This window comes from Lipotes vexillifer, unplaced genomic scaffold, assembly GCF_000442215.2.
Source record: "Lipotes vexillifer unplaced genomic scaffold, Lipotes_vexillifer_v1.1 scaffold441, whole genome shotgun sequence".
Classification (NCBI taxonomy): Eukaryota; Metazoa; Chordata; class Mammalia; order Artiodactyla; family Lipotidae; genus Lipotes; species Lipotes vexillifer.
In genome coordinates, this window is record NW_006773600.1 from 949,103 (window position 1) to 962,807 (window position 13,705).

The 13,705-nt window shown below is 36.7% G+C and overlaps 1 protein-coding gene across 1 annotated transcript in view; it reads right to left on the reverse strand.

Moving 5' to 3' along the window:
• The window catches only part of MDGA2 (MAM domain containing glycosylphosphatidylinositol anchor 2), an 846,526-nt gene that overhangs the window by 397,731 nt on the left and 435,090 nt on the right, over positions 1 to 13,705 (reverse strand). The window contains exon 3 of the mRNA XM_007448438.1: positions 2,007 to 2,181. Within this exon, the coding sequence (XP_007448500.1) occupies positions 2,007 to 2,181 (175 nt within the window). The remainder of the gene's footprint in view (positions 1 to 2,006; positions 2,182 to 13,705) is intronic.

Below are 13,705 nucleotides of genomic sequence, written 5' to 3' on the forward strand. Positions count from 1 at the left end.
AAACTGGAGGGAGTCGTGCTGTCAGTTCCACCCAAGTGTGCAATGTGAACTAAGATACTGAGGCCAACTGAGTCTGGACAGCAAGGGATATGAACAAACAGAAAAGAGTGGGTATAATGCAGAATAGTACTGGAAAGGCTTTGCAGTAAGAAGAGAAGCCTCTTTTTAAAAGTCTTTAAAAATGTCATTTCCCTCTTGTATTAGATTTTTAACACAGCAATACAATTTTATTGTTTTTATCAAACTTATTGGAGTGGCAATGCAAGTCACAATCTCTTATTCAAAGCCTTAGGGGAATGTTTTTCAGAATATTTCAGATTTTAGGAAGATAATAAAGTACATATACCATGTATAATATAACACAGCCAGCAGGCTTTGTGGCAACTGCTGTGTAATCAAATACATTATTTCCAGAGCAAAACACATGATTATTCAGACAAAGTAGGGTAAATAAAGACCAGAAAGTCTTTTATATTTTTGTATTCAAGTCATTTCAGGTTAGATGTTGCCACCAATAAAATTAAACAAAACACACCCATTCAATCTGCAGAATGTTTTAAATTTTAGAATTGTGTCTAAGATATTGAAGTTGTATATTTTAAAACTTCATGACCAAAACCATAACAAAAAACACAGATGTGTACTTTAAAAAGTTATATTATAGAAGTGTTTAATTCATTTAAATTAAATTTAGTGTCATTTAAAATTATATGTGAAAAACACTAAATATAGTATTTTTTTAAAGTATATGTTACTATAAATATTTGATCGGGCAGAGGTGTCGAGAGGCTATACTGTTGGGAAGCATAGGGGTAAGGCTAACCTGAAGGCCCGTAAGGACAGGGAGAGAGCAGCACATGGGCTATAGATGCCCTAGTTATGCCAGGGGATGCCTAAGGGACTAGGAAATGCTAGAAAGATTGGACATGGGCTTCTTCTCTCTCATCCTTTTCAGGAATGGTGCAAGCACCTGAATGTGGAAGGTGAATCATAAATGCAGCCTTGTCACCCACTTCTCAGTCACCTGAATAATTACATGAGATACAGAACAGGATCTGATAAATCACATATAATTCCCATCACTTTCCCAACTATGCAACACTTACGCTGATTGAAAGAAAAGAAAAAAGGAAAGAATGAAAGATGGGTAGAAAAACAGGAACTCCTCACTTGTTACTTATGTCTGAATCACTAAAAAAAATCCTTTTATTCTAACACTAGAGAGTTAACCAAAAAAATGCAAGTTCTTGTAAAAAGACAATGGAACGATAGACACCTATGCAAAAGACCAAACTGAATGTAGGTCCTTAATTTGTCTTGGTGGGGAAGAAAATAAGGAGACCAAGAGGACTTTAAATATATTTGCTAACAGCAAAAAGTAGAAAACTGAGACCAAGAACAAAAATAAATCAACAAACAATTCCAGGTGGCACAGCCTTGCCCTACGTACTGATTACTTTGAACAGAATTGGATCAAAAACAGACTCTACACTGAGATTTTGGTCTTTCACAAGTCAATTCAAATAGCTTTGCTCATGATGTGCATTTAAAAAAATAAGAATAACAGAAATTACACATAGGTGAAGTTAACAAAACCAATTACAGTATGTACAACATGATTTTTTATACAAATATAAATATGCATTTTACATACTTATATATAAATATAAGAAGTATATACATTCAACACTAACAGTCATTGGTGGGATTTTCAGTGATATTTATTGTCTTATTAATCTGGTTCTTAAATGTTCTATAATGAATATGTATTATTTAATTATAAAAACTATGAAAATTTCTAATGGAGATTCTTTCTTCTGGAAATATGTTAAACGAGCTATCACAACTGTATACACTTGTCATTCTCAACTAAATAGGACTCTGTTTTTTTGAACAAACCCTAGTTTTTCTCAATAGACGTAACAATAAAAAAGAAAGACCTTAAGTTGTAAGACAGAAGAAACCTGTAGTAGACTTAATTATAGATTTCTGGGAAATTTACTTACAGTACACATCCACTCTGATTGACTTTATCGCTGGGGACCCCAGGCCATTCTCTGCTTTACAGTAATACCGGCCTCCTTGGTGTCGCTGAATATTTGTAATCCTCAAAGTCTCGTTGAAGACACTTGAGTCTTGGAATCTGTCAGAGGCACTTCCTGCTGTTTTGGTCCACCTGATCTGAGCAAGCATCAACAAAGATAGTTACTTTAGGTTGGTTTTCTCACTGAAAAATTAAATAGCAATTACTCATTTGAAGAGTTGGCTTTCAGAACTGCTACAGTGCCATTTTTGGCAAGTTACTGGAAATTAAGAAGAAAAGTTTATACACATAATTCAACTATAAAAGTTTAAAATGCAATGTCATCATTGTATAGTGTGTATAATTCTAATTCAGTTGCATAGAGTTCATCAAACTTTAATTAGTGTGAAGGGCAATATAAATATAATACAAAGGAAGTTCAATATAAGTAGTGCACTGAAAATATGGATTAGTTTCTTTTTGTTGAGACTCTAAAATTCTCACTCATATTTTCGAAACCCTGTAAGGCACTTTTTATTTACTTAGTACAAGTACTACAGGTAGGTTCTCACTTTCTTTCTGGACATGCTTCAGTACTTTATTCAAAATTTTCTATTTGATTTGGATAATTTAAGCATATTACCATAATAGCTTATTGAAATTATGTGTAATTTTATACACCTAGTTGTTAAAAATGGGTTTTTTTTATGACTTTGCTTTAATAAGCCCACAAATGACTTGTCTGTTTTGATAATTAGAATTCACTTTACATCAATAATTATTTTCAAAAAATGTGTAAACTTTTCCAAAGAGAACATTTCTATTAAACTGCCAAGCACTTTGAATATCTAAAACATTCCATTATAAACAATACCATTCTTTTAAACACAGCTGTGCACAACAGTTTTAGATTTTACCAGAAATAAAGACTGGAATTCAACTCAAATTTTGTGTATGTTAGCTTATAAAACATGAATAAAAGTCACATGATACTATTGTAAAGTGATATAAAACAGGATGTAAAAATGATTCAGTTTATCTCCTTGTCCCTGCTGTATTTTATATATATATATATATATATATATATATATATATATATATATATATATATTTTATTATTATGTTTAGGTTGAAAAACTGCTGATAGAAATCCTCTGGTCAAACACAAATGAAGAAACATAGAAAAATGCAACTAAGGAGTGGGTCATCAAAATTGAAATCCTTTAATACTGTCATTATTTATGCTATTTTCATACAATGTTAATTAAAATTTATGATCAAGTACCTTCAAAAAGTTCTCCAAATCATTACAATATCAGTATAAATATATTCATGTTTGCCCGTAATTGTGAATGAAATGAAAATGTTACCTAGAGATTAATAAAACTTGAGTAATTCATAAAAATAAATATCAAATGTTTATCCAACACTTTGTGCAGAAAATACACACAAAAATAAATGGAATGGGCTTCCCTGGTGGCGCAGAGGTTGAGAATCTGCCTGCCAATGCAGGGGACACGGGTTCAAGCCCTGGTTTGGGAAGATTCCACATGCCATGGAGCAACTAGGCCCGTGAGCCACAACTACTGAGCCTGCGCATCTGGAGCCTGTGCTCTGCAATGAGAGAGGCCCACGCACCACGATGAAGAGTGGCCCCACTTGCCACAACTAGAGAAAGCCCTCACACAGAAACAAAGACTCAACACAGCCATAAGTAAATAAATAAATAAATAAATAAATGGAATGATTCCTGATTTCAAGCAGTTTATAAGTTGATTATTAATATGCTCATAAAAAGATGAAGGGTAATATGGGCACTGGTTTGATAAGTACCTTTTCAATGGGGAAATCTAGGATTCTATTTTAATTTAAATTTCAAAATTTATAGGTAACCAAATAAAGAAAATTGAAATAAATTAGCAAATTACATAATTTTGTTCTTATATAGATATGTTCTCTCTAAAATAATAGATATTTCTAAGATATAACCTAAGATATAATAAATACCAATTACCAATTAAAATACCAAGTTTTCTTTGAGTATCACAATATAGTACCAAAATTGATTTTTAAAAATAAATATTTCAGAACATAAAAAGTTCAGGATAAAAAGAGTTATGGAAATGGCCTAGCAGATTCAGATATTAAAAATATAATATTACGGCTTCCCTGGTGGCTCAGTGGTTGGGGCTCTGCCTGCCGATGCTGGGGACGCGGGTTCATGCCCCGGTCCAGGAGGATCCCACGTGCCATGGAGCAGCTGGGCCCGTGAGCCATGGTCAGTGGGCCTGCACGTCTGGAGCCTGTGCTCCACAGTGGGAGGGGCCACGGTGGTGGGAGGCCCGTGTTCCGCAAAAAAAAAAATAATAATAATAATATTAATACAATAATTTAGTTATAGAATACTGTTACAGTATTGGAAATTGTACAGGAATTGGAGGTGGGGGGAAATAACAAGAGTGAGTATGTGTGTGTGAAAGAGTAAAGAAAGCGTGAGAGAAGAAATTATGATATAGACTAGCAGTTATCAAACTTTTTGGTCTTAGAACACCTTTACACTATTAAAAATTATTAAGGACCCCAAATAGCTTTTGTTTATTGGAATTATATCTTTTCATAATCATTGTAGTACAAATTAAAACTGAGACAATGTTAAATTATGTATAAACTCATTTTAAATCATATTAATAAACTGAAGACATTAACATAAGGAACATTTTTAATCATAAAATTATATTTTTCAAAACAAAAATAATTGAGTAAAATGAATGGAATTGCTTTATAGCTTTGCAAATCTCTTTAATATCTGCTTTAGTGGAAAAGAGTTGTCTCGATAATTATATCACCTTCTGCATGCAATCTGTGGCAACATATTGCTTTGTTTGAAATATGTGAAGAAAATCTTGCCTCACACTGATATCTGGTAATAAAGGCAGGAGTGTTTCAATAGCCTTTTCAGATAATTGTGGATAGCCTTCCTTAATACTAAACTAAAACCCCACAAGGTGTTAGTTTCCTAACATTTGATGGCAAAGTAGAATCAAAAACCATATAAACGCCCTTTTGGCACTCTGTGAGACTAAAATCCATTGGTCTATCTTGCACTTTTAATGGATTGTTTACTCATATGTGATTCTGTAGCATCATACATTAGTCATCTGGAAAATATGAATTCACTGAGTTATACAGATCTTCCAGATGTTGACAAATTTCCTTATATAATACAAGACACATATATTAATATCATCAAACAGAAGAGTCTTTTAAGTGTTGGGAAGCAGCGATACTTATGTTGACAGATTTTCCAAACTTCTAATTTTTCTCTTGAAAAGGTAAAATTTATCATTAGTAATAAATATAACTAAGGTATCTTATTTGGGGTGGCAAATTCACTTCAATCATTTTTGAGAAAATATTTGCCAAATACCCAAGTCTGAATAACCATTATTTGTATAACAATCATCCTTTTAAGTAAAAACATTACTCTACGAAAATAAGTGGTGGAGTCCTTCAAGAGAGTGAACAAGTAAGATGTGGAGATCACCTTCCTCCCCATAAATACATCAGAAATACATCTACATGTGGAACAACTGCTACAGAACACCTACTGAATGCTGGCAGAAGACCTCAGACTTCCCAAAAGGCAAGAAACTCCCCATGTACCAGGGTAGGGCAAAAGAAAAAAGAATAAACAGAGACAAAAGAATAGGGACGGGACCTGCACCACTGGGAGGGAGCTGTGAAGGAGGAAAGGTTTCCACACACTAGGAAGCCCCTTCACGGGCGGAGACAGGGGGTGGCAGAGGGGGGAAGCTTTGGAGCCACAGAGGAGAGCACAGCAACAGGGGTGCGTAGGGCAAAGCAGAGAGACTTCCAAACAGCGGATCGCTGCAGACCAGCACTCACCAGCCCAAGAGGCTTTCTGCTCACGTGCTGGGACAGGTTGGGCCTGGGAGCTGAGGCTTGGGCTTCGGAGGTCAGATCCCAGGGAGAGGACTGGGATTGGCTGTGTGAACACAGCCTGCAGGGGGCTAGCTAGTGTGCCACAGCTAGTTGGGAGTGAGTCCGGGAGAAACTCTGGAACTGCCTGAGGCAAGAGACCATTGTTTCTGCATGTGCGAGGAGAGGTGATTTCTGCTCCATGTATCCACAGAAGGCAGAGCACTGCCTAAGCGAGCTCCAGAGACAGGCGCAAGCCACAGCAGTCAGCCTGGACCCCAGAGACGGGCATGAAACACTAACAGTGCCACTGCTGCCACCAAGAATCCTATGTGCAAGCACAGGTCACTACCCACACCCCCTCAGGAGCCTGTTCAGCACGCCACTGCCAGGGTCCTGAGATCTAGAGACAACTTCCTTGGGAGAACACACAGTGTGCCTCAGGCTGCTACAATGTCATGCTGGCCTCTGCCACTACAGGCTCACCCTGCATTCCAATTATGACTACCACACCCCTCACTATCCCTGGCCTGAGTGAGCAAGAGAGCCCTAATTGGTCGCTGTTTTAACCCCCTCCTGTCTGGGCAGGGAAGAGATGCCTGAGGGCAGCCTACATGCAGAGGCAGGACCAAAACCAAAGCTGAACCACAGGAGCTGTGTAAACAAAAAAGAGACAGGGAAATTTCTCCATGCAAACTCATGGGCAGTGGATTAAATCCCCACAATCAACTTGATGAACCCTGCATCTGTGGAATACCTGAATAGACAATGAATATTCCCAAAATTAAGGCTGTGGACTTTGTGAGTAACTGTAGACTTGGGGTTTGCTTTCCACACCTGATTTGTTTCTGCTTTTCATGTTTAGCTTAGTTTAGTTTTTAGTGCTTGTTATGATTGGTGGATTTCCTAATTGGTTTGGTTGCTCTCTTTTTATTTTTCTACTTTTTATTTTTCTATTTTTTCAATTAAAATGTTTTTCCTTTTTTCTCATTTTCTGAGTGTGTATGTTTATGTTTCTTTGTATGATTTTGACTGTTTAGGTTTACTTTTACTATTTATCCTAGGGTTCTGACTGTTCGTTTACTTGTTCGTTTTTGTTGTTTTTTTCCTTTTATGAGTGTGTGTATGTTTCTTTGTGTGATTTTCCCTGTTTATTTTTACTTTTACAATTTGTCCTATGGCTCTGACTGTTCATTATTTTGGGGTTTTTTTCCATTTCTTTCTTCCTTTTCTTCCAAGCCATGAGGCTGGCAAGGTCTTGATGCTCTGGCCAGGTGTCAGGCCTGAGCCTCTGAGGTAGGAGAGCCAAGTTCAGGTCACTGGACCACAAGAGATTTCCTGGCCCCACATAATATCAATCAGCAAGAGCTCTCCCAGAGATCTCCATATCAACACTAAGAATCAATTCCACCTAATGGCCAGCAAACTCCAGTGATGGACACCCCATGCCAAACAACTAGCAAGACAGGAACACAACCCTCCCTCCATTAGCAGAGAGGCTGCCTAATCTCATACTAAGTTCACAGACACGCCAAAATATACCACAGGACGTGGCCCTGCCCACCAGAAGGACAAGATCCAGCCCCACCCACGAAAACACAGGTACCAGTCTCCTCCATCAAGAAGGCTACAAAAGCCACTGAACTAACCTCACCCACTGAGGGCACAGACCAAAAACAATGGGAACTACAAAACCGCAGGCTGTGAAAAGGAGACCCCAAGCACAGCAAGTTAAACAGAATGAGAAGACAGAAAAATATGCAGCAGATGAAGGAGAAAGGTAAAAACCCATCAGACAAAACAAATGAAAAGGAAATAGGCAGTCTACCTGAAAAAGAATTCAGAATAATGATATTAAGATGATCCAAAATCTTGGAAACAAAATGGAGAAAATACAAGAAACGTTTACCAAAGACCTAGAAGAACTGAAGAGCAAACAAACAATGAAGAACACCACAATAAATGAAATTAAAAGTTCTCTAGAAGGAATCAATAACAGAATAACTGAGGTAGAAGAATGGATAACTGATCTGGAAGATAAAAGAGTGGAAATAACTAACACAGAGCAGAATAAAGAAGAAAGAATGAAAAGAATTGAGGACAGTCTGAGACCTCTGGGACAACATTAAACATACCAATGCTCGAATTATAGGGGTCTCAGAAGAACAACAGAAAAAGAAAGGGTCTGAGGAAATACTTGAAGAGATTATAGTTGAAAACTTCCCTAACATGGGAAAGGAAATAGTCAATCAAGTCCAAGAGGCACAGAGAGCCCCATACAGGATAAACCCAAAGAGAAACATGTCAAGACACATAATAATCAAACTAGGAAAAATTAAATACAAACAAAAAATATTAAAAGAAGCAATGGAAAAGCAACAAATAACATACAAGGGAATCCCCATACGGTTAACAGCTGATCTGTCAGGAGAAACACTGCAAGCCGGAAGAGAGTGGCAGGACATATTTAAAGTGATGAAAGGGAAAAACCTACAATCAAGATTACTCTGGCCAGCAAGGATCTATTCAGATTTGATGGAGAAATAAAAAGACTTACAAGCAAAAGCTAAGAGAATTCAGCACCACCAAACCAGATTTACAATAAATGCTAAAGGAACTTCTCTAGGCAGCAACCACAAAAGAAGAAAAAGGCCTAAAAAACAAACCCAAACAATTAAGAAAATGGTGATAGGAATATATTTATCGATAATTACCTTAAATGTATTAAATGGTCCAATCAAAAGACACAGACTAGCTGAATGGATACAAAAACAACCTATATATATGCTGTCTACAAGAGACCCACTTCAGACTTAGGGACACATACAGACTGAAAGTAAGGGGATGGAAAAAAATATTCCACACCAATGGAAATCAAAAGAAAGCAGGAGTAGCAATACTCATATCAGACAAAATAGACTTTAAGATAAAGACTGTGACAAGAGACAAAGAAGGACAGTACATAATGATCAAGGGATCAATCCAAGAAGAAAATAGAACAATTATAAATATTTATGCACCCAACATAGGAGCACCTCAATACCCAAGGCAAATTCTAACAATCATAAAAGGGAAAATCTAGTAACACAATAATAGTAGGGGACTTTAACACCCCAATTTCACCACTGGACAAATCATCCAAAATGAAAATAACGAAACACAAACTTTGAATGACACATTACTCCAGATGGTCTTAATTGATACTTATAGGATGCTCCATCCAAAAACAACAGAATACACTTTCTTCTCAAGTGCTCATGGAGTCTTTTCCAGGATATATCATACCTTGGGTCACTAATCAAGCCTCAGTAAATCTAAAAAAATTGAAGTCGCATCAAGTATCTTTTCTGACCACAACACTATGAGACTTTATATCAATTAAAGGCAAAAAAACCTGTATAAAATACAAAAACATGGAGGCTAAAGAATACGTTACTAAAGAAGCAAGAGCTCAATGAAGAAATCAAAGAGGAAATCAAAAAATACCTAGAAACAAATGACAATGAAAACACAACAATCCAAAATATGGGAGTCAGCAAAAGCAGTTCTAAAAGGGAAATTTATACCAATGCAAGGCTACCTCAAGAAACAAGAGAAACCTCAAATAAACAACCTAATCTTACACATAAAGCAATTAGAGAAAGAAGAACCAAAAAACCCATAGTGAGCAGAAGGAAAGAAATCATAAAGATCAGGTCAGAAATAAATGAAAAAAAATATGAAGAAAAAATAGCAAAGAATAATAAAACTAAAAGCTGGTTCTTTGATAAGACAAAAAAAATTGATAAACCATTTGCCAGACTCATCAAGAAAAAAAGGGAGAAGACTCAAATCAATAGAATTAGAAGTAACAATTGACACTGAAGAAATACAAAGGATCATGAGAGATTACAATAAGCAACTATATGCCAGTAAAATGGACAACCTGGAGGATATGGACAAATTCCTAGAAGAGTACATACAACCTTCCAAGACGGAGCCAGAAAGCAATAGAAAATATGAACAGAACAATCACAAGCACTGAACTTGACACTGTGATTAAAAATCTTCCAACACAAAAAACCCAGGGCCAGATCGCTTCACAGGTGAAATCTATCAGACATTTAGAGAAGTGCCAACACCTATCCTCAAACACTTCTACAATATAGCAGAGGGAGGAAAACTCCCAAACTCATTCTATGAGGCCACTACCACCCTGATACTAAAACCAGACAAAGATGTCACAAAAAAAGATAACTGCAGGACATATCACTGATCAACACAAATACAGAAATCCTCAACAAAATACTAGCAAACAGAATCCAACAGCACATTAAAAGGATCATACACCATGATCAAGTGGGGGTTTTCCCACAAATGCAAGGATTCTTCAATATATGTAAATCTATCAATGTGATACACCATATTAACAAACTGAAGGATAAAAGCCATATGATAATCTCAAAAGATGCAGAAAACTCTTTCTACAAAATTAAACACCCATTTATGATAAAAACTCTCCAGAAAGTAGGCATAGAGGGAACCTACCTCAACATAATAAAGGCCATATACGACAAACCCACAGCCAACATCGTTCTCAACGGTGGAAAACTGAAACCATTTCTTCTATGATCAGGAACATCACATGGTTGCCCATTCTCAACACTATTATTCAACATAGTTCTGGACGTTTCAGCCACGGCAATCAGAGAAGAAAAAGAAATGAAAGGTATCCACATTGGAAAAGAAGAAGTTAAACTGTCATTGTTTGCAGATGACATGATACTACCAGAAAACTACTAGAGCTAATCAATGAATTTGGTAAAGTAGCAGGATACAAAATTAATGCACAGAAATCTCTTGCATTCCTAAACACTAACAATGAAAAATCTGAAAGAGAAATTAAGAAAACATTTTCATTTACTATTGAAACAAAAAGAATAAATTACATAGGACTAAACCTACCAAAGGAGACAAAAGACCTGTATGCAGAAAACTATAAGACACTGATGAAAGAAATTAAAGATGACAGAAACACACAGAGAGATACACCATGTTCTTGGATTGGAAGAATTGTGAAAATGACTATACTACGCAAAGTAATCTACAGATTCAGTGTAATCGCTATCAAACTACCAATGGCATTTTTCACAGAACTAGAAAAAAATTTTCACAATTTGTTTGGAAACACAAAAGACCTTGAATAGCCAGAGCAATCTTGAGAAAGAAAAACAGAGCTGGAGGACTCAGGCTCCCAGACTTCAGAGTACACTACAAAACTACAGTAATCAAGACAGTATGGTACTGGCACTAAAACAGAAATATAGATCAATGGTACAGGATACAAAGGCCAAAAATAAACCCATGCACATATGGTCACCTTATTTTTGATAAAGGAGGCAAGAATATACAAATGGAGAGAAGACAGCCTCTTCAATAAGTGGTACTGGGAAAACTGGACAGCTATGTGTAAAAGAGTGAAAGTAGAACAGTTTCTAACACCATACACAAAAATAAACTCATAATGGATTAAAGACCTAAATGTAAGACTGGACACTATAAAACTCTTAAAGAAACATATAGGCAGAACACTCTATGACATAAATCACAGCAAGATCCTTTTTGACCCCCTACTAGAGAAATGGAAATAAAAACAAAAATAAACAAGTGGGACCAAATGGAACTTAAAAGGTTTTGCAAGGCAAAGGAAACCATAAATAAGACAAAAAGACAACCCTCAGAATGGGAGAAAAGATTTTCAAATGAAGCAACTGACAAAGGATTAATCTCCAAAATTTACAAGCAGCTCATGCAGCTCAATATCAAAAAAACAAACAACCCAAACCAAAAACGGACAGAAGACCTAAATAGACATTTCTCCAATGAAGATATACAGATTGCCAACAAACGCATGAAAGGATGTTCACCATCACTAACCATATAAATGCAAACCAAAACTACAATGAGGTATCACCTCACACCAGTCAAAATGGCCATTATTAAAAAATCTCCAAACAGTAAATGCTGGAGAGGGTGTGGAGAAAAGGGAACCTTCTTGCACTGCTGGTGGGAATGTAAATTGATCCAGCCACTATGGAGAAGAGTATGGAAGTTCCTCAAAACTACAAACAGAACTACCATATGACCAGCAATCCCACTACTGGGCATATACCCTGAGAAAACCATAATTCAAAAAGAGTCATGTACCACAATGTTCATCGCAGCTCTATTTACAATAGCCAGGCCATGGAATCAACCTAAGTGTCCATCAACAGATGAATGGATAAAGAAGATGTGGCATATATATACAAGGGAATATTACTGAGCCATAAAAATAAATGCAATTGAGTTATTTGTACTAAGGTAGCTGGACCTAGAGTCTGTCATACAGAGTGAAGTCAGAAAGAGAAAAACAAATACCGTATGCTAACACATATATATGGAATCTGAAAAAAAAAAAATGGTTCTGATGAACCTAGTGGTAGGACAGGAATAAAGACCCAGACCTAGAGAATGGACTTGAGGACACAGGGAGGGGGAAAGGGTAAGCTGGGACAAAGTGCAAGAGTGGCATGGACTTATATATACCACCAAATGTAAAATAGATTGCTAGTGGGAACAGCCGCATAGCATAGGGAGATCAGCTTGGTGTTTTTTGACCACCTAGAGGAGTGGGATAGGGAGGATTGGAGGGAGACACAAAAGGGAGCAGATATGGGGATATATGTATACGTACAGCTGATTCACTTTATTACAGAGAAGAAACTAGCACACCATTGTAAAGCAATTATACTCTAAAAAAGGTGTTAAAAAAAAAAGTGGAACAAGACCTAAATAGACATTTCTCCAAAGAAGACACAGAGATGGCCAAGAGGCATATGAAAAGATGCTCAACATCACTAATTATTATAGATATGCAAATCAAAACCGCAATTTGGTTTCACTTCACACCAGTCAGAATGGCCATCATCAAAAAATCTACAAACAATAAATGCCTGAGAGGGTGTGGAGAAAAGGGAACCCTCTTGCAGTGTTGGTGGGAATGTAAATTGATACAGCCACTATGGAGAACAGTATGGAGGTTCCTTAAGAATCTAAAAATAGAACTACCATATGATCCAGCAATCCCAGTAATGGGCATATTCCTTGAGAAAACCATAATTCAAAAAGAAACATGTACCACAATATTCACTGCAGCACTATTTACAATAGCCAGGACATGGAAGCCACCTATGTCTCCATTGACAGATGAATGGATAAAGAAGATGTGGCACATATATACAATGGAATATTACTAAGCCATAAAAAGAAACGAAATTGAGTTATTTGTAGTGAGGTGGATGGACCTAGTGTCTGTCACACAGAGTGAAGTAAGTCAGAAACAGAAAAACAAATACCATATACTAACACATATATATGGAATAAAAAAAAAAAACACAACTGGTTCTGATGAACCTAGGGGCAGGACAGGAGTAAAGAGAGAGACCTAGAGAATGGACTTGAGGACATGGGAGGGGGAAGGGTAAGCTGGGATGAAGTGAGAGAGTAACACTGACATATATACACTACCAAATGTAAAACAGATAGCTAGTGGGAAGCAGCTTCATAGCACAGGGAGATAAGCTCTGTGCTTTGTGACCATCTAGAGGGGTGGGACAGGGAGGGTGGGAGGGAGGCTCAAGACAGAGGGTATATGGGGATATATGTATACATATAACTGATTCACTTTGTTATACAGCAGCAACTAACAACATTGTAAAGCAA